General features: G+C 50.6%; 1 protein-coding gene across 11 annotated transcripts in view; it reads right to left on the bottom strand.

The window, feature by feature from the left end:
• KCNT1 (potassium sodium-activated channel subfamily T member 1) overlaps positions 1–21,052 on the bottom strand; it is a 90,492-nt gene that overhangs the window by 37,468 nt on the left and 31,972 nt on the right. For 2 of the 11 annotated variants that reach the window (XM_054083797.1, XM_054083799.1), the window contains exon 1: positions 10,436–11,012. The exons of 6 other annotated variants lie outside the window; for them this stretch is intronic. In XM_054083797.1, coding sequence (XP_053939772.1) covers positions 10,436–10,584 — 149 coding nt within the window. In that variant the 5' untranslated portion in view covers positions 10,585–11,012. Of the gene's footprint in view, positions 1–10,435; positions 11,014–16,119; positions 16,149–21,052 lie in introns of those variants that run through there. 3 more of the 11 variants (XM_054083801.1, XM_054083798.1, XM_009569523.2) reach the window with 3 other exon arrangements.

Here is a 21,052-nt window from a genome sequence, read left to right as displayed (position 1 = left end):
CATGGATAAAAACATCTTTTATGCTTTTTTGATTGGGTTCGGGTGGTTTTTTTTTGTAATGAGTGTCTCAAATTGCATCACTGCTCTGTCTCAAATCAGTGCCACCCTGCAGAGAAATTACATTTTGAAAGATGTTGGTCGAGGTGATTTTAGGAACCTAACATTGCATTTCTCTTACACACACCCTCACAGAGCTGATTTTACACAAACAGGTGATGACCAGAGAAGGGAAAACAACAAATAAAGGGGAAAAAAAAACAAACAACAAAACAAAACAGAAAGGAACAATGAAGGTAACACTGGAGGACATGGCAGGGGGGGAAAGAACACAGAGATGTCCAGGAGCAGGTGGGAGGTGAAGGCTCTGCGAGCAGCGCCTGCAGCCCCCGTGTTTGTGTACTGTGCATCCTGAACAGAGACAGCAGCGCAGTGCTGAAACAAAGCAATTGCAGCTGTGAAGGGAGAAAAATCCCTTTGCAAAACCAACACATTTTTCAAGACATATCCATCCCCGCAGGTGACCCTGCGTGCCCAACGCCGTGAGCGCTAGCTGAGACTGCTCCTGGAGCAAGCTGGAGCCCTGCCCTGCCTCCCAGCATCCAGCAGTGCCCTCTCTCCATCCCTTGTTTAACCCGAGTCTGGGTGATCAGGAAATATAACCAAAGCAAAGAGGGCAGTTTCAGCTCACAATGGTTTTTCTTTTACTTTGCTTTGTGCTTTATGAGTCCACAGCACTCCAGTACAGTTCAAACTAAATAAAAGCAATAAATTCATATTTCAATTAAAACTTGAGTCCCGAGGACAGCTAATTCATCCCCCAACCTAGAAGACGCACAGAGCGGCTCCCTGCGACATGATTTAGTTTGCTTATACTCTTTCATTATCTGAGGGGAGGCTGCAGGGAGGAGCTCGTGACCCCAGAGCTGAAATGCCACAGAGTGCAGGCTGTGCCAGCCGAAGCCACCACCCCAGGTGACACCAACAGTGACATCCTCCATGGCAGACCCAGAAGACCCATGGGAGATGCCCACTTTGGGAGAGAGAGATGCTCACTTTGGGAGAGATGTTGGGGACCTTGTGGGGAGGGAGTCGTGGAACTGGGATGGGAGCTGAGGAAGGGTTTTGTCTAGACAAGAGGCTCCCACGCAGCTTTGCTTCTCGCGAGTAGGTGGCTCCACACCAAGGCTGGCCGTGAGCTCTCCATGGGAAGCTGCTCAGAGAACCACCAGGACTGAGCCTCTGCTATGCTCCCTGCCTTCAGGGAGCCCAAAGAGCCTCCCGCAGGCAGCCCAGCATCCTTGGGTTGGGGCTCCTGGGGCTGCAGAGCCAGCCTTGCCCGCAAATAACGCACTTGTGAAAAGACAGTCCTTGACCTGCCATCTCCCCCCGGCTGACTTTTAACTCGCTGGTGCGATGATGCAGCAAGTTAGTTCGCACCCAAGTGGTCTCTCATGCCATCCCTCAAGCAATAACAAACTCCACGCTGGGTCCATCAGCTACACCACCTCTCAGAGCAGCCTTGGCATTTATTGACGACAAACAACGCAGACTTTCTCCAGCTGCAAAGCAGAGGCAAGTGCAGCCCTGGGAAGGAGCCCTGCCAGCTCAGCCTCCCTCCTGCCAAATTGGATTATCCCACATTAGCAGCAGGGGCTGTTCAAGCCCCTCCACTTGCATTTGGTTTTGTGCAGGAACTTTTTGTGCATTGCAAGAGACGTTTATGGGAAAGAAACAGCAACTGATTTGGTTTTCTCCTAATATACTGCCAGCTGGCAACTGGGACGACTGTACCAACAGGGGCTTATTTCAGCGGCAGCTCCCGGAGGCAGAGGAACGTTCCTGAAAACCAAACAGCCATGGCACATTTTATCACACAGCGTGGTAAGGTCCTGCAGACCCCAAAGGTCTGGCATCACTGGAGCACTGGGATGAGCTGGAGCGATCCCCTAGACACCTTCCCCAGACAGGCAAGCGATGGGTTCAAATAGCAAATAAACCTCTGGCTCACAAAAAGGTACCATGAATCAAAGTGAATCCAAAGTGGTGGACAGACCATAAACCTCCCCAGCTGCAGCTGCGGTCGCTCTGTGCCATCGTTAAAGCACATGAGATAAAATAGTAACAAAAAGGTACTCTCGGCTTTGAAATGAATGAATTCCTTTCTGTCGATCACAGGGGGAGGAAACGACCCTGAGATGTCACACCCAACCCTCTCCTTCCCACCAGACCCTGAATTCCACAAGCAGTCCAAATGCTGAGAAAACGTGGAAAATTTAGAAAAAAAATAAAAAACACTTAATTTCTCAAAGAAAACCCCCCAGTTGTTTCCAGACCTCAAACACTTCTTAGAAGTTTCAGTTTGCAGAGTGGGGTTTAGTATAGAAAGGCCACATTTTCCGCTGGGACAAGGAAGCATGGACAGACCAACGGGATGCCCGGCACTGCCCCGTGGCTGAGCCATCCCCGCTCTCTGCCAGGCACCAGCCTCAAGCCTGGATTTTCCGCCTGGCTCCAGTGACCAGCCCTGCGCTGGCCTGGAAACCCAGTCCGTGTGGAGCTGCTAACGAGCTCCAGAGGGACTGCACAAGCATCCCTCGGCTTCTGCTCCTCCCAAACTCCACCCCAGCCTTTATGGACTCTGCGGTGTCACTTATCTCACAATTAATCCAGGTTATCTGCCAGAGGAGACTCGCAGAACCCTTTTGTGCACAGTCTCACTTGAAAGGAAGGAGTAGATTTACAATATAAAGATTGAAAGCCATTTAACTGAGTCAGAAAGGTTACACCAGCTCTTAATGCATTTTAAATAACCTACTTCAAATTCACCTTCTTATTTCATCTCGAGCTGCCTCCCATAGCGTCCCCTGTGCAGATAAACACGGATTCATCTCATTCCTGTCATGGGAAGTAAGGTCGACACGGGAGTGAGCCTGACCTTCGCTCCTCTCCGGATTCCAGGGTCTGGGAGAAGAGCATCATACCTGGACAGAGGAAACCCAGCCCCTCATCCTGGCACTGCCAAACATTAAACCGCGATGCCGAGCCCCCAGCGGGCACAAGCAGCGCCTCCCGGAGAGAGAGGCAAAGGAGAGAAGGAAGAGAGAAAGGAGAGGAGCAGAGGGGGAAGAAACTTTGCTGCTACAGAGACAGGTCTGTCACTGCCCTTGGAGGTGCAGCCCCTTGCGAAGTGGAGGGGTTCTATTAGAAGGTGAAGAGATAATGGTGTATTTATTATTAGAACAAAAGCCACTGATAAACCTTGCTTATGTACAAGAGAGAGCAATCACCTGCCCACCCACGCTCGCAGCAGCTCCTCGGCTGAGCTGCCACCCTTGCACCCCATCCTGCCGCCAGCACATCCCTGGCAGAGGCAGTTCTGCCCCCTCGAGCTGGGCAGGGATGCGGGCAGCACCCCCGGGGCTCTACTCCCCCAGGATTCGGGTTCTGAATCCAACCACCTTCACTCTGGAATGGGGAAGGCAGCCCCAAGCCCCAGCTCTGCGAGGTCTGGGTGGCATTTAGCTCATCTGCCTCAAGCAGATAATTTGAGGCTAAGTACTTCCCTTGTGTTTAAAGTGCCTGAAGATGCTCAGATGGAGGAGAGAGCAGCAAAGTACGGCGGCAGCTCAGTTGAAGAGAGCTGATCTTTCCCAGCAAACTCCCTGCCAGCTCCATGCCTTCGCTGTTGTCTCCTGATATTTCTAGGAGGTATTTTGGTAAAAGAAGGGTATTAAAAATTCATTTCTTGGTGTGCAGTCCTATTCAATTTACAGCCATCATTTCCAGGCAAAAAAAAAAAAAAGATATAACATCCTGTCTTTACTTAACGCTCCTGGAAGGTACAAACAAAGACACGAGTAATGACCTGCCAGCACCACGCTTGGCTTCGGGCTGCTTAATAACTGCTTGCAAGTCTCAGAGGCATTTCAGGACTCCATCTCAGAGCTGGAGGCGAGAACTATCAGATTTAGTGCCCTTAGCCCCTGGCCTCAAACCTCTCCAAAAGAGAGGCAAGGCTGAGATGAAGCGAGCAAGGTAACTGCTAAGGAAGGCTTCCCAAAGCAGTGTTCATCCTCTAAGACACAAGATGCACCACGGTTCCTACCATATTGACAGTGAGGAACTCATCCCCAAAAATAACCCGATGTGAGAAGGACAGATGGGAGGAGACAAAAAAAGAAAGTAAAGAGGGGGAGAAGGAACGAGCGAGAGGAAGGGGAAAGGGAGAGGAAGATGTACGCGCCTTGCTTGCAAACATGCGTGCGAGGGGAGGGCATGCTCAGCGCCGGGGAAGGGCAGCCCACCTCCCCGGCTGTCGGACGGAGCAGGGATGGCCCCAGGGTAGGGACACCAGCCCCCAGCACCCTTGGCCCAGAGGATGCTCAGCGGGCTGTGCCGGCAGGTACAAGGCAAAGGCACCGACTGCTCCAGGCACACGCTGCCAGCTGCCTGATGGATGGAGAAGTGCCACCGGCACAAACCCTCCTGTCACTGGCAGCAACGCGTGCCACACAGGCAGGCGGGCAGCGTGCTGGCAGCAGGGGCGCAGCTGCCTCCTCCCCAACCAGCGGCACCTCAAGGGGCTCTTGTTGAATCACAGAGGTATTTTCTTCCTTGGCATTCCTCTGCAAAACCTACATTGCAATTAAAATGCACAAAGTTAGAAACAAACTAGGAATAGTGCTAAAAACACAGCACTGTTCAGTGCAGCCAGGCAAGCCCCATCCCTGCCCTGCAGCTTCTGCGCTGCCTGCAGTTACCTTCCAGAAAGTTTTGGCTGTCCCAGCGGGGCACGCACCGCTAAGCTTGGGCTCTGCCCGTTGGGCAAAAGGGCCCTGCAGATGCTGAGGCTGCTCTAACGCACATCTCCCTGCCTTTCTTAACCAGCTAAACGATTCCCTGTGATCCCCTCAAGCGACTGAGCCTTGTGGAGGAAGGACTGCGCATGAGCTTGGAGGTGGGCTGCGAGACGCCGCTCCATCGCAGTCCCGAAGGCTGGGCTGGCAGCTGGAGCCCCCTCAGAGGGTGGCTGTGCCTCGCATCCCGCTCTCACCACAAGCAGGAAAACCTCCACTTGAGGAGGAACATGCTAATCCCCATGCCCTGATGGAACCTGACCGGGAATGAGGGTCCTAAAATAAACAGAGCAAAAGCCCAACTGCCTGTTTCGAGTGTAGGCATCCTCAGGTTAGGCGCCTCGTCAGCATGTCAGCACCTATATAGGGCACCGAGATTTTCAGCGGCGCCTGTGTCTCACCAGCAGCCGTGGGAGGAATGCTCAGCACTTCCAAAACTCAGCCTGGTCCCTGCAGGCACCCACCCGGCTGCAGCGCCGCCAGCTCAGGGGTTAGCATCGCCCTGCGCCCATTGGGGTGCTAATGCTTTCCATCAGAGCGTGTCTGGGAACAGGGACCACAAACATGGGACCAGTCACCAAAACACATCCAAAACTGAGTTGAGCTCCGAGTGGGACACAGCGGAGTGGGTCTGGTCCCTGTGCAGAGGAGTGGGTACGAAACAGGGAGGATGAGCAGAGCTCGATGACCATTCCAGCACATCTCCCAGACAAGCACAAGAATCAGCTGGGCCAAACCCCCGCACTGCATCCCGGGATGAAATCTCGGGCTGTGTTTACGAACAGCTCTGTTTAGTGCGAAGGATGCCAGCTGTCAGCTGATTGTACCGGCAGCCGGGATCTGGGATCGCTTCCCGTTCATCGGGATCAAGCAGTGCATTTGCATATTGCCCTTAAAACAGAGTTCAGCGATCGAGGACACGCGGCAGCGCTGCCACCACAAAGTGGCACAGAGGGTCCCAACTCAGAGAGGAGAAGTGCAGGAGCTGTGTCTGGCACAGACACAGAAATCATCCCGCCAAACCATCCCAATAATCCCAGGTTTTTTCTCAATTTCTGGTATAAATCCTGCTCGAGGACAGAAGCTTCAGCCCTTCCAGTGGCAAAGCAGGGGTTGGAGGTGGCCAGGTATGGGCTGACCCTGCAGCACAGCCGCCCAAGGGAGCTCCTTTTGGAGGGTCAGCAGTCAAGAGACCAGCAGCAGAGATAGCAAGGCTAGACCACGCGTGTTGGCGAGGGGTGGGGGCAAACCCCGCTCAGAAGTCCCTGCCACAGCCTTTCTCCTGCACAAAACCACCTCACTGAAAGCCAAAGTGGCAAACCAGCACATGCTACTCACTGAAGACAGGGATATGTCTCCAAAAGCTCTTTGTGGGGAAAAATGTTTGGTTAAAGAAAAATAAATTAGCTGTTGAGTTACTGTTTCCCCTTGGAGAGGATTCAGCAACACAGCACAGCGACGGTTCGAGAGCAGGGGAATGGCACGCAGGCGATTCCGGGTACAGTTCTGCTCTGACCAGCTACAGAGACCATCACCGTGAAACCTGGCTGCTAGGACAAAGCCATGCTAAAGGTTCCAATGGCCGGACAGGACCTTTCCTCTGGTCTGTTTATGTATGAACATCACAGGCAAGGAAAACTCATTTAGTAAGACCTTCTTGTTAGTGCCCGATTGCCTCGGGGGAACAAACATCGATTGGTCAGAAATTCCATTTTCAGCCACCTTTGAGCGGCTTCCTCGTTCTCCAAAGTGCTTCACTTTGACGAAACAGTGTGTTAAACTCACCCTAGCAGAGCGCTGCTATCTCTCTCTGCCTAGACTCCAGCCACCTTGTTGACTGTGTCGCGGCTGAAGCAAAGTCCCATTTATTCCTGCCAAAAATATCTCAAACTGAGAGACGAGGAGAGGCTGCGGGAGGTGAGAGCATGCAGCCTGAAGGAGAGAAAGGGAGGGAAGGATCCAATTGCTGCCCTCTGCTACCTGATGGGTGAGGCGTAGTCGGCCTTTTCTTGGATGCACACAGTAAAAGGTCAAGAGAGAACAGGCAGAAAATGCAGAAAGGGGGAAATTAATCCCCCTGAGAGCGATCGAGCCCTGACCCAGGCACCCAGAGCGGCTGAGAAAGCTCCAGCGTGGGAGACGTTCAAAACTCATCTGGCCTGGTCCTGAGCCGGTTGAGCCAACTTTAAAGTCAGTCCAGCTCTGAGAAGGGGTTGGACCAGAGCCCCCCAGAGGTTCCTTCCAACCTCAGCTCTTCTGCAATGCTAATTTTCTTCCTCAAACCTCAGCAGTTCAGATTTTGGTTATCGCAGCTCAGCAAACGCGTCTCAAAAGAGGCAAAAGTGGAAACACGGGGCAGGGAAAGGACATGCAGCGCCGCCAGCGCCTGGCCCTCCGCGGGCTTCAAAACCAGATATCTGAAGGGTATGTTTATAATCCCTTAAGAGTATCAGTGTGCCCCAGGGCTGTGGTCAGAGCTTCCTCTGCTTCCAGCAGGGCTGTATAAACACACACGATTCTTCTGTAAAAATGTTTGTTTGTGTTTTTCAATCCACATCTCCGGTATTACAGAGAGATCACCAGCCCATGAAATGTGATCCAAACGCTGATATTTACACATCCTTACGCCTGCCAGCAGCTTTGTCCCAAACACAGAGCTGCTCGATGGAGAGCACAGCACAGCATGCGGCTTTCCTGTGACTTTGTTTCTTATCTCACCTTTCTCTTTCAAATCCCACCGCCCAATACAAGCCATACAGGACCGACCTGCCTCAAGGAAAGCAAGACTCAAACTCTCACGGCTTGCTCCATCCTCACGATCGCTGCACGCATGGACAGCTTCAGTGCCCAGTGGCAGAGCCTGCTCTCTCTGGAGTGGCCAAGAGCCTACCCTGCTTGCATCCTCTTCCCAGAGCTGCCCCTAATGCACAGAAGTAGCTCCAAGCATCTTCAGCGAGAGCTATTTCTACATGAGCAGCCTGGGTCAGTGCATGCCACCCAGAGGTCTCCACCCACAGGAAAGCATTCTCATCCTGATGCTCAGGGCTAGCCCTGAACTCCCCTGTTTGCCTCCAGGTGTAGGATAATATATGTCTGTAGAGTGGTTTCTCTTCAGATGAACTCAAATGCTTTCCTCCTGTTTTGACTGAGAACCCCTAAGATTTGAGATCATGCAATGACTGAGAGTAAGGAGCAAATAAAGTAGGTGAGAATAAACTTCACTGGCTTCGGTTGTCTAGAGAATTCATTTGCATCCCCGAGAACATCCTGTAACACAGCATCTTCTTCCACCATCACCTGGTAATTTCACTCCCAACTCCCAGTGACGACTGTCGCTGCTAACTCGATAACGCTGCTTGTGTCTGGCTTTGGAGGAGATGAAGCATCTCAAACACACTATTCATCATTTCTGAAGCAATCTTCCTGCCTTTGCTGCTCGCATATGCAGTGAAAGAGAACCGCACAAATCTCAATCTTAATTGCCAACTCAATTGTCGAGAAGCAGCGCACAGGGAAGGCAAGCCCAGCAGTTGGGAATTTAGACTGCAAGTGGCGGCTTGCTGCACTCTGCCCACTGCCAGAGGAGTGTAGAAGTGTTCTCATCAACTTCTCTACCTCTCAGCAGCAGTGCCTAAGGCACCATCACTCCCTTACAACAAGACTGCAGCAAAACACTCAGAATTCCAGTGAAACCCATGGAACTAGGTTCTTTTATGAAGCCCTAAGGAACCATGGTGTGTTTTCCACGCTTGGGCTTCTGGTAAGGGTCCACCTAAATGCTATAGCTATGCAATTTTTGGAACTGTTGCCCCCGGTCCCCCCCAGATCTAGTGATGTTTTGCAGCATCTTTCCTCTGTGCTATGCTCCCCTCATGAGACAAGGAGGACCAGCCTTGAGGATGAAGGTTTGGCTCCCTGGTCCTGGGCAGGAACCTGCCAAGCCCCTGAGCACACTCCCTTGGGTGTTCAAGCCCAGCTGATTAGCAGTGGCCGCGATGTGTTTGTAAGAGCCCCTCACTTGCAAGTAGGAGTCTTTTTCCAGCCCCAGCACACCTGCACGTGAACGTCCTGGCACTGTTCTGAGGGGTACATCAACAGTAACTGAAAGGGCACAGGGAAGGAAGCAAGTTCATTCCAATGGCTCCTCTAACAGAAGTGTTAGGGACATGCCTTCAGAGATGTAGGTACCCCCAGAACAGGTCAATCCTTTATATCTTTTTGAAGCGACGAAAGCAAGACATAAACAGAGCAAAAGCAGTCTGACCGACACTGGGACCAGATACAGATTGCTTGTTAAAACGTGCTGTTCAGGGATTTAGTTCCAACGCACCCACACGATGCCCATTTGCAGCTTTTCACACACATAAGCCCTTGCCTCACGAAGTCAGAAGGCAACAACCCACAAGATCCAAGTGTCTGCTCACCAGAGAAGCAGCATCAGTGCCATCTGGAGAGTTGACACACCAGACGTTACACCAAGACAGGTACTCTCAGTTCCGCAAGTACACCAGGACTCTGCCTCCCAGACCTGAAGAAGCATGTGCCCAGCACAGCTCAGCACCAGGGGAACAACCACGCTGCTGCCTCTCCCTTGATCCCGCAGTGCACACCTCAGCTGCCCCAGTGGGGACACCATCTCTTAATCCCAGCTTGTTGCCATCCTCCCCCCAGCCCACCAGCGAGATACACCAAGATACTGAAACTGAGGTGGTTAATTCCTTCCAATCTAAAGCCAAACAAGTAAAAATCACCGTGAGCAGCAGCTTTCCTACAGTGCTGAATTGCACTGGAAAACAGAGCTAGAAGCAGCACCAAATTACATCCTAGAAGATACACAGTACACAATCACAGGTGAGGCAATTTTTGGCAAGAAGGGAGACAGCGTGGATGGGCTGAAAGGCTGAATAGATGGGGAAAAAAAACCAAAACAGAAAATGGAATGAACAACACAAGAGCTGAATTACTGCCATATGCATCCTCATCATAACCAGGGGACCTGGCTTCTTCTGAAAGAAACTGTAATTGAAGTACATTTTTATCCTCCTGAAAAGCAGCTCATTTCTTTCTGTACACATCAGCTGTGTGTTTGCAGGGAGAGGCTGCAGCATTTTGTATGGTAGCTTCTTTTTTTTACGTGTTTTTTTTCGGTTGTAAATAAATTATTCCTCAGATGAGGGATTGAGCATCTCTTCTTCCATGCAAACATGGTGCTTATGTACAGTGCAGTGTTAGCAGTGTAAATAAGCTTCAGTCTTATACTGCACAGCTAAGGTGCAATGCAAGTTAACAGTGTGGCAGCCCCACAGTCTCAGGGCTGCCATTCACACATGCTTTTGGCATATAAAAACCAACAAGCACTTATGAAAAATTTAAAGGAACTGAATTTCTTCTGCTCCAGCTACCTATTTCATAATACAACTTTGGAGCTGGCGTGGCTCTTTAACATACCTATCAGAAACATTTGATCCACCACCCCTCCAGCCCATAGTGGCACTAATTCTTTCCCTCTCATTTAAAAGATAAAAGGTGCTGCCTCCCCCACCCACCAAGCCCCACGCACCACTGCAGTCCTGCAATACCTTGGTCCGACATCACTCCCCAAGGATCCCATCCTTCGAGCCGGTAACAAGGGGCTCACCCCATGGACATCTTCTGTCGTCACTGGTGGGACAGTTTTTACATGGGCATTGCTCTCTGAAGGGGAATTCTTCAGCTTGGCTCTTGCCATCCAGCGAGCTTTGGCTGCCTCTGTGACTTCCTCCTCTTTCCCCCCTGAACTCTCTCATACATAGCAATCCTCACCGCATTCAGTTTAGAGCTGTCGGCACGTACCATCTCCTTCCGTCTTCGATCTCCCCACTCCCGGCTGCTCAGTGGAACAATCCTGCCCTGCACATTTATTTTGGTAGTGAGGGGAGTCAAGGCAAACTCTCTGGCCTTGCTGCTGCAATGAATCTGCTGCAAAACGACGGAGAAAACATCCACAATGCAGAAATCTCTGAAACGGCTTTGTTTGGTATATAATGTAATTGCCTTGGCTGCCTCCTTTAAAAAATGATTGTGTTGCTCTTATCACCACAAGCAGGGCAGGGTCTGAGGGATTATTTTTTCCCCATCCCTGTTTTTCAATAGCAACGTGAGGGGGAGGAAGCTATTTTATCTCATTCCTCCGTGCAAAGAGCAGTGTGTGGACTGTGTGCCAGGGAACAGACTCAGCATGCTTGGCTCACAGACACAAAGCAGCTGAGCAAGATCCCCTCCTAAATGCACCTGCTGTGAACTGAGAAGAGAGGAACTCACTGCTGCTTCCCCCCTTTGAGCTGCCATCAGCCATGGGGGCTCAACCACTGCTCACCCGGTCAGGCTAAAACGGCACCCGGAGAGGTGCACACTACCTGTCCCAGAACAATGCAGGTGAGAGCAAAAACCTCCTGCTCTTTGAACATACCTGGCATTGATTTCTCAAGATGTCAAACAGAATAGGGAATTCACTGTAGCCAGGGGTGTCCTGAGCAGGGACAAAACCCACGAGTCACCCAGTGCACATGTAGGACTGGAAAGGGGGATGCCACCGGCCCACAGCTGCTCCAGCTCATGCTTGATGGCAGCCCTCAGCACGGAGCATCTTGAAGCGGACGATGAGGGTGCCGTGTCGCGGTGGGATGGAGCCACTTCCCCAGGGCTTGGGGCTCAGCACCACGGACAGCGGCAGCTGGGCCCCGCCCCCTCGAGCACCGCAGCCCCACCCACCAATAACACCCCATGGTTCACCAACACTGCCCCACGGCACTCCAACATTGCCCCATGGCACTCTAACATTGCCCCGTGTTATGCCAACATTGCCCCGTGTTATGCCAACATTGCCGCATGGCATGCCAACACTGCCCCACGGCATGCCAACATTGCCCCACGGCATGCCAACACTGCCCCACGGCATGCCAACATTGCCTCACGGCATGCCAACACTGCCTCACAGCATCCCTACCCTGTCCCACGGCACGCAAACACTACTCCACAGCATTCCAACATTGCCCCATGGCAACCCAACACTACCACACAGCATTCCAACATTGCCCCACGGCAACCCAACATTGTCCCATGGCACGTCAACACTACCCCACGGCACGCCAACACTGGGTGCCAATGCTACCCCATGACACACCGAAGCTGCCCCACGGGGCGCCGATGCTGCGCCACTGCACACCAGATTTTCATAACAATGCTGCCCCACTGTATACTTGAAAGACTAAATTCGCTGACCGATCACCCACAGGGCATCGTGATGTGAAAGGCAATGCTCTGCTCACTGTTCTTCACCCAAAACTGGTACCTGAAGGTGACTTAATCCACGACACAAAGCAGTCTTGGCTGATCTGGGAAGAGAAAACAACTCCCTGTTTCCTGTTAACCAAACCCTTGTTTCCCTATTCAGAGTATTATTTCTTAATGAGATATGTCCGTAAGACATACTTTCTTTCATCATTTTGAAATGTAAAATGGATAAAAACCCACAGCCCATTTACTAATGTGCCGGCTTTCAGCATACACTTAATATACCCTTTTTGCCTAAAAAGGATTCATTAGCTCAAAGCGTTCATTTTCTATCCGTCATTCCTTTCTGCTTCATGGTTCGCTTCAGCCTCGTCTTCAACTTATTGCTCCATATCTGTTTACTTCAGGGTGTTGTTCTCAAGTCTCAGCTATAATTACTGCTGTCTGGATTGGACCGTGCCCAGCTCGGGGCTTGAGGAATCCTTCTGGACACCAAGAGTCCCTGGGACTGGGGCAATCGGGTCGTGCCTTAAGAGAGATATTTGAAAATTCTACATTGGATTGTTTTCCTAATTCCAAAGGAACATTAATTTCAGGATTGCAGTTTGATATGAAAAGTGGCTTATGCTTCAATTCTAATCGCAGCACTGATGCCGTCAAGCAGCAGCACTGAACAGAAGTATTAAGGGAGAAAACGGAGAATTTTAATAGAAAATGGAAACTCTTCTGTCAGACTTCGTGATGGTGACAAAAAACACATCGAAGAACCCCCTGAGCAACTCAGTTCCCGCTTGCAGGACCCTCTACATGAAGACACTTTTTCTGTTCAGCACTTAAACACAAATCAAGACACAAAAAGCAGAAGAAGGGAGCGATCCAATGCCGGGTCACGAGAAACTGCAAACAGGGCGGCTGGTTTGAACAGCCGTTTCCCTTCGAAGGAAGAAAAGAGGTCACCTGATGCTGAGGACCACCTCTGTGAGGACGGATAATCCCAGAGCTACTCAGACTGCTCAGATCTGGGCTGCTGAAGCAATTCCTTTGCTGTAGTTCTGTCAAAAAAAATATTCCTCTCCCATGAAATGCAATGTGTTCGCTCTTCACCTAAAGACCTACAGCCCTGGGAGTGTCTCTCCTCCCGAGCCACCTCCCAGACAGACAGCGCGTGCTGTCATCTCAGTAAGATCAGTTGAAGGAAGAGGAGTAATGCAACACAGAGCTTTCTGGGTCACGGAGCCACTAGGAACCCAGGAGAAGTGCCCTGGTCCTCTCAGCTTGGAGGTGGGATGCCAAGGCACTGGTGAGAAGAAAGGAGAAAGAGAAGTACTTGAGTTGCTGGGTTGTCGGTGGGGTACGTCATTGTCTGTCAAAGAGTAAAGGATCACATGGACTGGATAAAACAGCCTTCCCGCAACTCAGAAAGTGCAGGGCTGTTACTTAGGAAAAGATATTTAAGAGTAACTGCAGGTTCCCTGGGCTGGTTTTGCCTGTTTATGGCCATTTACCCAGAACTCAAAAAAAGTAACAGGTAAAATGCATCACTCAGTACCTCCAGGACACTCATTCTTGTTAGGAAACTGCATGTTCCTAGAAAGAGCCACGGCTTAAAAGTAACCTGAGGCAGAGCCGGGTGAGTCTGCTCTGCAGGGACACACTGTCGGCATCTCCACCTGTGGTACCCAAGGGTAAGATGTACATCAAACACCTTGTTCCGAGGGAATCCAGGAATGAAAATTAACAAAACACAACCACGGTAACATCAAAGTCCAACTAAGAATTCCTCTGGTCCAGAAACATTTGCCCAGCTAACTGAACGCCAACCATCTGACCGTGAGCCAGGAAACCAATGTTTAATTTTAGTTTGAGAGCCCATTACAAACTGCTGATATCTCATTTCAGCGTCTGCATTATGCAGAGCCCACTGCTGTGCTGGGGGCTGGAGAGATGGCTGGGAATCGCTGAGCAGCAGTTGCAGGGGTAATAATATTTCTGAAAGTAAGATTTAGAAAGAAACAGATTTTTCATTAGTCTTAATTGAATCCACAGCAATTGCATTGTCAAATATTCTCCTTTTATCCAGGTAGCTTTCAGTCCCAACTGCCAAAACTCCCTTTAAGAACCTGTTCAATTTATTATCACTGAAGCATGACCCAGCCTGTTAGAACTACTTGATGAAACAGGAAGCGGATGGGCTTTTTCTTCATATTCTTCTGGCAAAAAAACCTGTTATGTTGAGACACAACCCAAAAGTGTGAGCGTGCAAAGCCTTCTGTAGGAAAAGACAGTTTAATACACTTGGTCTTGAAAAGTCACCCTGAAAGGCATTGAGTATGCAAAGATACTTCAAGCCACAACAGGTAACTTCTGTAGGAGAGGATGTTTTGCTAAAACATCCTCGCTCATGACCACGTCAGCATCACACAAGAGGCTTTATCAACCATGGTAGAGCTGCTGCCTCTACGGCAGGGGCTGCACTCATACAAATACTTCGAGGGACCCCTGATAATTCAATGGACTCCAAGCTGAAAAGTCATTAAGATTCACCATTATCTCTCCAGCAAACCCCACAGTTCTATGGACACACCAGCAAGCAGCTCTAGGAAAAGCATCTTTCCATTTGAGCTATCGCCCAAGGACCAGTGCCCTGTGCGGCCCTTCCAGCTGCTCCTCATCAGGCTGGTTTGTGTTCCTGCTGCCTTTGCCAGGCAGCCCTGACCTCCTTTTATTTAAGAATTCCAAGGAAAAGCAAAGTCCCACGCAATTTTATTACTATCACAGCCGCTCCCTACATTTCAAGACCCCAACAAATGCAATAACACAGTATTAATGGCTTAATAAACTTCAGAGCACTATAAATACTTTGACAAATGTTAAGACCTCTCTGGCTCAGCCATTTGCTGAAGTGTTTTGCAAGAAGTGCACACACACCAGTTTGGCCCTTCAGTCACCGGGGAATGCCCTACATTGTCACCACGCATTTTGCAAAACAGCTTTTCAAACCCCGCCAGAGTTGCGAGGTCGCCAAGGCTCATGCATAGCCCTGCAAAACCACCTCCACGCTGCACCGCCAGGCCAGCACCGAGCTGCATAAAGCAGCACGGTTCAAGCACCAGCAGAAGCACCCCTCTCCAACAGAGCTGGCTGGAAATGTTAATATTTTTGAGGAAATGTAAAGTTATTGGGGTTTTTTTTTCTGTGTACTAAGCATCCTCAATGAGAAGTTAAAATCACAGAAGACGGAGCTTCTGCTTCCTCACTAGAATATCTTTTTCCACTGACATCTTTTTCAGTTAAAATAACAAATTTGCCAAAAAGCAATAAAAATGTTGATGCTCCATCCTCTTTCTTTCTGTAGGACTTGGCCCTTCCATCCCCATGGGGTACCAGCGCTGCTTCTCTGCATAGGGATGTGGCTGAGCTTGGACACACTCAGAGATCCCCAGGAGCCCCTCGCCTGCTCTCCCAAACAGACACCGTGCACAAAAGAGGCCCAAGTAACTCTTCTCCTCATAAGACAGCTCATTCTGGCCATATTTTTGACTATTGATTAGCAGGTGGAGCTGCAGTTAATGAGAGTATTGAATCCAAAGAGTTTTAGTTCCTTTTACAGTAAAAAATGCAACACCAATACATTGATTATTTCAGAGTGCAGAGATATTAGAATATAAAGAAGATGCTTGGGAATCCTCTCTGGACAGCAAGGATGTGTGTGTTTATTAACAAAAGTGCTTAGAAAATATTATTTGTATTGATCCAGGGTCAATTTAAAAAACTGCTCTCAATTTTCTTTCCATTACCTGGGAGAGGAAGGTCCTCTCTGGCACACGGCCATCAGCAAGAGAGCCGGACCTTGGCACTCAGCTGCTGCAGAGAGACAGCAGATCCTTCTCGGAGACGAGTTGTGCGATGAAAAAATCAAAGTTTAAAATGCTCAGATCAAATCCTTCCTGAAGGTTCTAGGGGAAACCCAGGGATGGGTGCTGACTCCTACCTGCTGCGGTACATCCCGGTGGCTTGGGGCTTCGCAGGGGCTGCTCCCCATGAGGAGATGCAAATGATCAGCCAGTGGCTCAGTGCTGCCTGAGCGCTGCTCCGGCCAGGTTAGGGCCAGGCAAGTCCTTAGCAGCACTTTGCAATGCAAAGCACCTGCAAACATGCTCTGCATTTCTCTCCCGTAGTGCTCTGTATCTGCTGGATCGCCGCTCCTGCCTTCCCCTCTCCTGCGGTGCCTGTGCGCAGAGGCGCTCAGCAGCGTGTTGCCAAAGATAACGGGAGGGCTTCCCAGGAATTCAGTTTTCTTTGAGGTGAATCCATGTCTTGGCGTCTCCACAAACAGGACCGGTTATGGGCTGTAAGCAGCAGGGCAGCGACACGAGAAAGCCTCTCAATGACTCTCCCACCTGTGTTCACGGTGCGCAGAGCTGCTGTTATTCACCACGTGCATTACCATCACACCAGGAGATCCCAGCCAAAACAAGGCTGTGTTTCCTTGGGCTCAGCACAAGAACACAGCCTTCTTTTTCCCCGCAAGCCTACAGTCTCAACAGGGTCAAGATGCAAGAGGGGGATGGAAAGCAAGGCAGAGAAGAAAGAAAAAAAGCCTTATCCTCAGTGACTTTGCAGGAGCTTGAGCAGAGGTTACGGCTTCTTTGAGCCCCCAGCTAAGAAACTACAAACAGCAATTATTTCAGTGTAATTTCTCCATGTACTACGCAGAGCACACCAAGACCCAGGGGACATTCAGGAGCTGGGAAAGGGCTCCCAAAGAATGGGGCTTTGAGTGGCTGGAGAGGCAAAGTGCAGCAGGAGCAATACACCCTGCGAGCAGGACAACAGCAGCTCGCTGCACTGCCTGCTCACCAAGATCTAGGGCACTAGCGAGTAAACGATGTGCCCTGTCTTGTATTCACTGGTTTCTGCTCCCTCCGCACGATGCCTTGGCAGGGTTAATGCCTTCGCACCACAGGCATTGACGAGTTCCCTGAGAAGCCGTCAGATGGATTTACACCACTGTGAGTTCTCCTTTGTATCTGGGACGGTTTCCTGATGTTTGTCTTTAAAAAGCAACACCATTCTTGGGAAAAAGTTGATTAATTCCACTTGTTATAATTATTCTCACAAATAAAATCCAGCTATTTCCCCCCCTCCCCGTGAACATGGGGGATAATGGTCCTTACCCTTCTCAGTAAAGCATTTCAGTTCCAGGGGTGAGAAGCTCTGTACCCAGCACTAAGTGTTATTATTAAATTGTCATTAAAAGCAATTTAGGAAAAGTTCACAAGCTGCAGAGATTTCTCTCATCACAGCGGCTGGCTGGGACGGCAATCGGGCTGAACGGTTACTGCCAAAACCACAAGCCTACTGGAGAGCCTGTCTCCGTTCAGGAGTCCCCACTGGAGCACATTGACTGCAGGCGATGTCACCATTGCAGCCGTGTCCACCTTTGGAAGGGTGTCACCTCCAAGGCTCTCCCTGTTCTGCCACAGTGGGCTCAGGGGCTCCATCCACTCTGCTCTTCCAGAGGGTGCTCAGCACCAACGCAAACCAACGAAACCCAACAGGAGGGGCTGGAGCCAGGCAACCCCAATATTTGCTGACGGCATCACACAGCTCTAGAAATCTTTGGCCAACCAGTGCAGCACCAGACACTCGAAGGTGCCTGGATGATTAGCACGACACAGGCAGAAATTAATTGGCTGCGTTTTATTCCCTCACTTCTCCTATTTAGTCTTGGCAGCTGAATCCGGCAGTGCAACTGAAGGGCACCTGGCAGCAGCTCACCGCCTCGCCCAGCGGCTCCGCAGCAGGGTTTGGGAGACTCCTCTAATGAACTGGAGCACTGGAGCTTCAGGGAAGAAGTAACATTTTAGAAAGCACAGAGGAAAGCATATTTAGCAGCAGCAAGAGAGCTGGAAACAGAAGGAAGCCTTTGAAGAGCTGGGCTGATGGAGAGAGATGGAAAAATTATGTAAAGTAAGAGAATACATACAGAGCTTGCAGGCAGGCTGTGAGCTCAGAGGGGGACGGTGTGTCTGATAGCAGAAGAGTCTTTGATTTCTCTCCTCTGCCCCAAGTTCTCTGCATTGACATTTCAAACGGTAACAATTACAAAATGTTAGCGTTTAGAAGAGAGGAGAGAATCTCCCTTACAGACCCAGGACTTCAGAAACTGCCCAGTAATAGGCAGTCGTGCCCTGTGGCTCCCATTCCATCCACACCAGCCCCACAGCACCCCCACTGCTCCGACTGCCGGGGGGCTCAGCCGGTTCCCCCACAGCTACACCCCGGCACCCAGATGGATGCAAGGGGCTTGCAAACAAGTTCTCCCCTGGAGGAAGGACGACAGATCCCCTTCGCCAAGCAAATCCCCAACTACCCGGAGAGTTGGCGACAGCCATTATGTAACAGCGACGCAAGAGCTTCGCACGCTGAATCCCAGAACTGTCATCACAGCCTTTGCAAACCCATTTTTACCTCTCTAAGTGTGGCTCATCAGCGACGAACATGAAAGCTGCAAAGCCAGCATGTTAACTTGGGACTGCTTAGCAGGGAGAAGAAATAGAGCAGACCCAAGCAGATGCTGAACAAATATCCCTAACAAAGTCGCGGTACCTCTGACAACAGTTTCCTATTTCTATGCTGCATTTTAAATGCTTACAAGCAGAGCAATGAGACCCTGAAGCTTTACAGTGACTTGTAATCTCTTCCCACTTTTTAACTAGGCTGATGCCAGGTTAAAGTGTCTGGAGGAAAAAGGGAAGGTATCTGTATAACTGTCACAGCTGCTCAAGCCAGGGAGGAAATTAAAAGCCCTTGGGTAAAATCTAAATATATATCTGCAAGGGAAGCATGAAAAGTCTCCAGGCAGAGCACAGTAATCAGGCACGGCCGAGTCACTTTTCCAGGTGAGTACATAACAGGGTCACTATTTGTCTCCCGAGATTTAACGAGAGCAGCGCCAGGATCCTCAGCCCGGCAGAGCCGGCAGCCTGCGCCAGCAGGGACGGGCAGCGCTTCCCAGAGCATGAGTCAGCCCTGGCCCTGCGCACGGAGGCAGAGCGATGCGGTGAGCAGGGAGGAAGGCGGGGATGCTCAGAGAAGGGGGCAAAGCAGGACCCAAACCCAGGCGCAGGGCTCGGGGCCGGCAGAGCTGTGTGCCAGGCATGGGCCGGCTGGGTGACTGCTCTCCACCGCCGTTAGCTGCATTTTATTGCCACCCAGCTACGGCAATCTTTGCAATCTAAATGTTTATTATTCTAAGCGTTCGTACAGTACTTTCTCCTCATGAATCTGAAGGGCGTCCCTCAGTACCGCTGGCGATAACCCGCAGGAGGAGCAGGGCAGGAGAGGTCCCGGTACTCCAGCCGTCGGTCAGGACGAGGCACAGTTCACCCACGCTGCGTGGCGTAACTGCCATGGCGATTCTCTAGTTTCCCAAGGGCCCGAGCCTGCAGCTCCCCTCCAAGACCAGAACCTTCTCTCTGCTCCCCTCCTTCTGCAGGTGGCTGAGCCAAGACCCAAAGAAAGGAGAGGGATGCCGTGAGCACCCTCGGCCGGTGGCTGAGGGCAGGATGGACAACAGCAGCGCGCTCCGGCCCAGCTCCTGCGCACACTGGCCAATAACGCTCTGCTCCGCGAGACCCCAGGGCTTGCCCCAGCCTTCCCCAAGGGATACGACAGGCAGCAAGAGCTGAAAAGGCACCTTGTGCCTCCCCACGCAGGCTCTCACCAGCCCTCTGAGCGCTCGCTATCTCCAGCCCAGCAGCCAAGTGCCTCCAGGAGCCAGCGACGCTCCGGATGGAGACGCACCATGGCGTTTAACGAGCTGGGAGCACAGGCGGCTCACTCGCTGCTGCGAAACACCTCGCAGAGCTCCCTGGCAGAGCTCACCAGGAAGCACTTTCACAGCGTCTTTCAAAATGCCAAAATGATTCCTATTTTTGCCATTTTAAAGGACTCTCGGCCTTTTCTGTGTGACATTTTCGTGGCAACTTTGTTATGAAAGTATGAGGGTTCTAAGGAAATGGTTAAACTGCAAAACACTGTGTAATTATTCAACAGCTCTAACAGTTTCTGCTAAAAACGTGGAGAATCTAAAACTTTCTTAAAATTTGTTTCTAAAATGGTGACTCTTCAAAGGAGAAGCTTTGGGGCTCTCCTTCAGCTCTGCCAACTGTGTCTCACGGTAATAAAATTTTCTTCCTTCCTCAGAATCGCTGGATCATGCTAAGCACCATTTGCCATACATTTTCCATACATTTTCCATTTCTGACACCATTCCTTTTGTAATACATTATATAAGACAGAAAATGGCACGTCCGTATAAAGAGAAATTCACAACGTGCTGCAGAAATGAGGCATGAACTCCACGGAGTCTATGACAGCCTCATCATGCGTGGGAAGGACTAGAACAAGGGGTTGTACCAGACCATTGATCTTCAAGTACGTTTCTTATTTTAACTTCAACAAGAAAAAAAAATTGCTCACCAATCAATAGCGTGCGGTAGCTGAAAGTTCTGCCATGCAATAGGAGTCCCTGCCAGCCAGGGGATGGGCAGTGCCCAAGCCAAAGCCCACGCTGCATCCAGGTGCCACCAGGGAGCTGACAATGAGGGTCGCTCTGTTTACACATTCAGCCAAAAGCAGAGGTCAGGACCAAGGCATTAAAAGGAAAAGAAAGGTTTCTCGTGTAATACTTGGACCATCCAAACAACTATCGTGAACAGGCGCTGTGTTCCTAAAACCTTTAAATACTGCAGATATGCGATGGCAAAGGGATTTTGCGATATCTACTCACTTTGTGTATGCTGTGAGAGAGGTCTGCAGATCATAGAACCATAGAATAGTTTGGGTTGGAAGGGACCTTAAAGATCAACCAGTTCCAACCCCCCTGCCATGGGCAGGGACACCTCTCACTGGCTCAG

The sequence above is a fragment of the Cuculus canorus genome, chromosome 19 (genome assembly GCF_017976375.1).
Source record: "Cuculus canorus isolate bCucCan1 chromosome 19, bCucCan1.pri, whole genome shotgun sequence".
Classification (NCBI taxonomy): Eukaryota; Metazoa; Chordata; class Aves; order Cuculiformes; family Cuculidae; genus Cuculus; species Cuculus canorus.
This window is presented reverse-complemented; position numbering and strand designations above follow the sequence as displayed.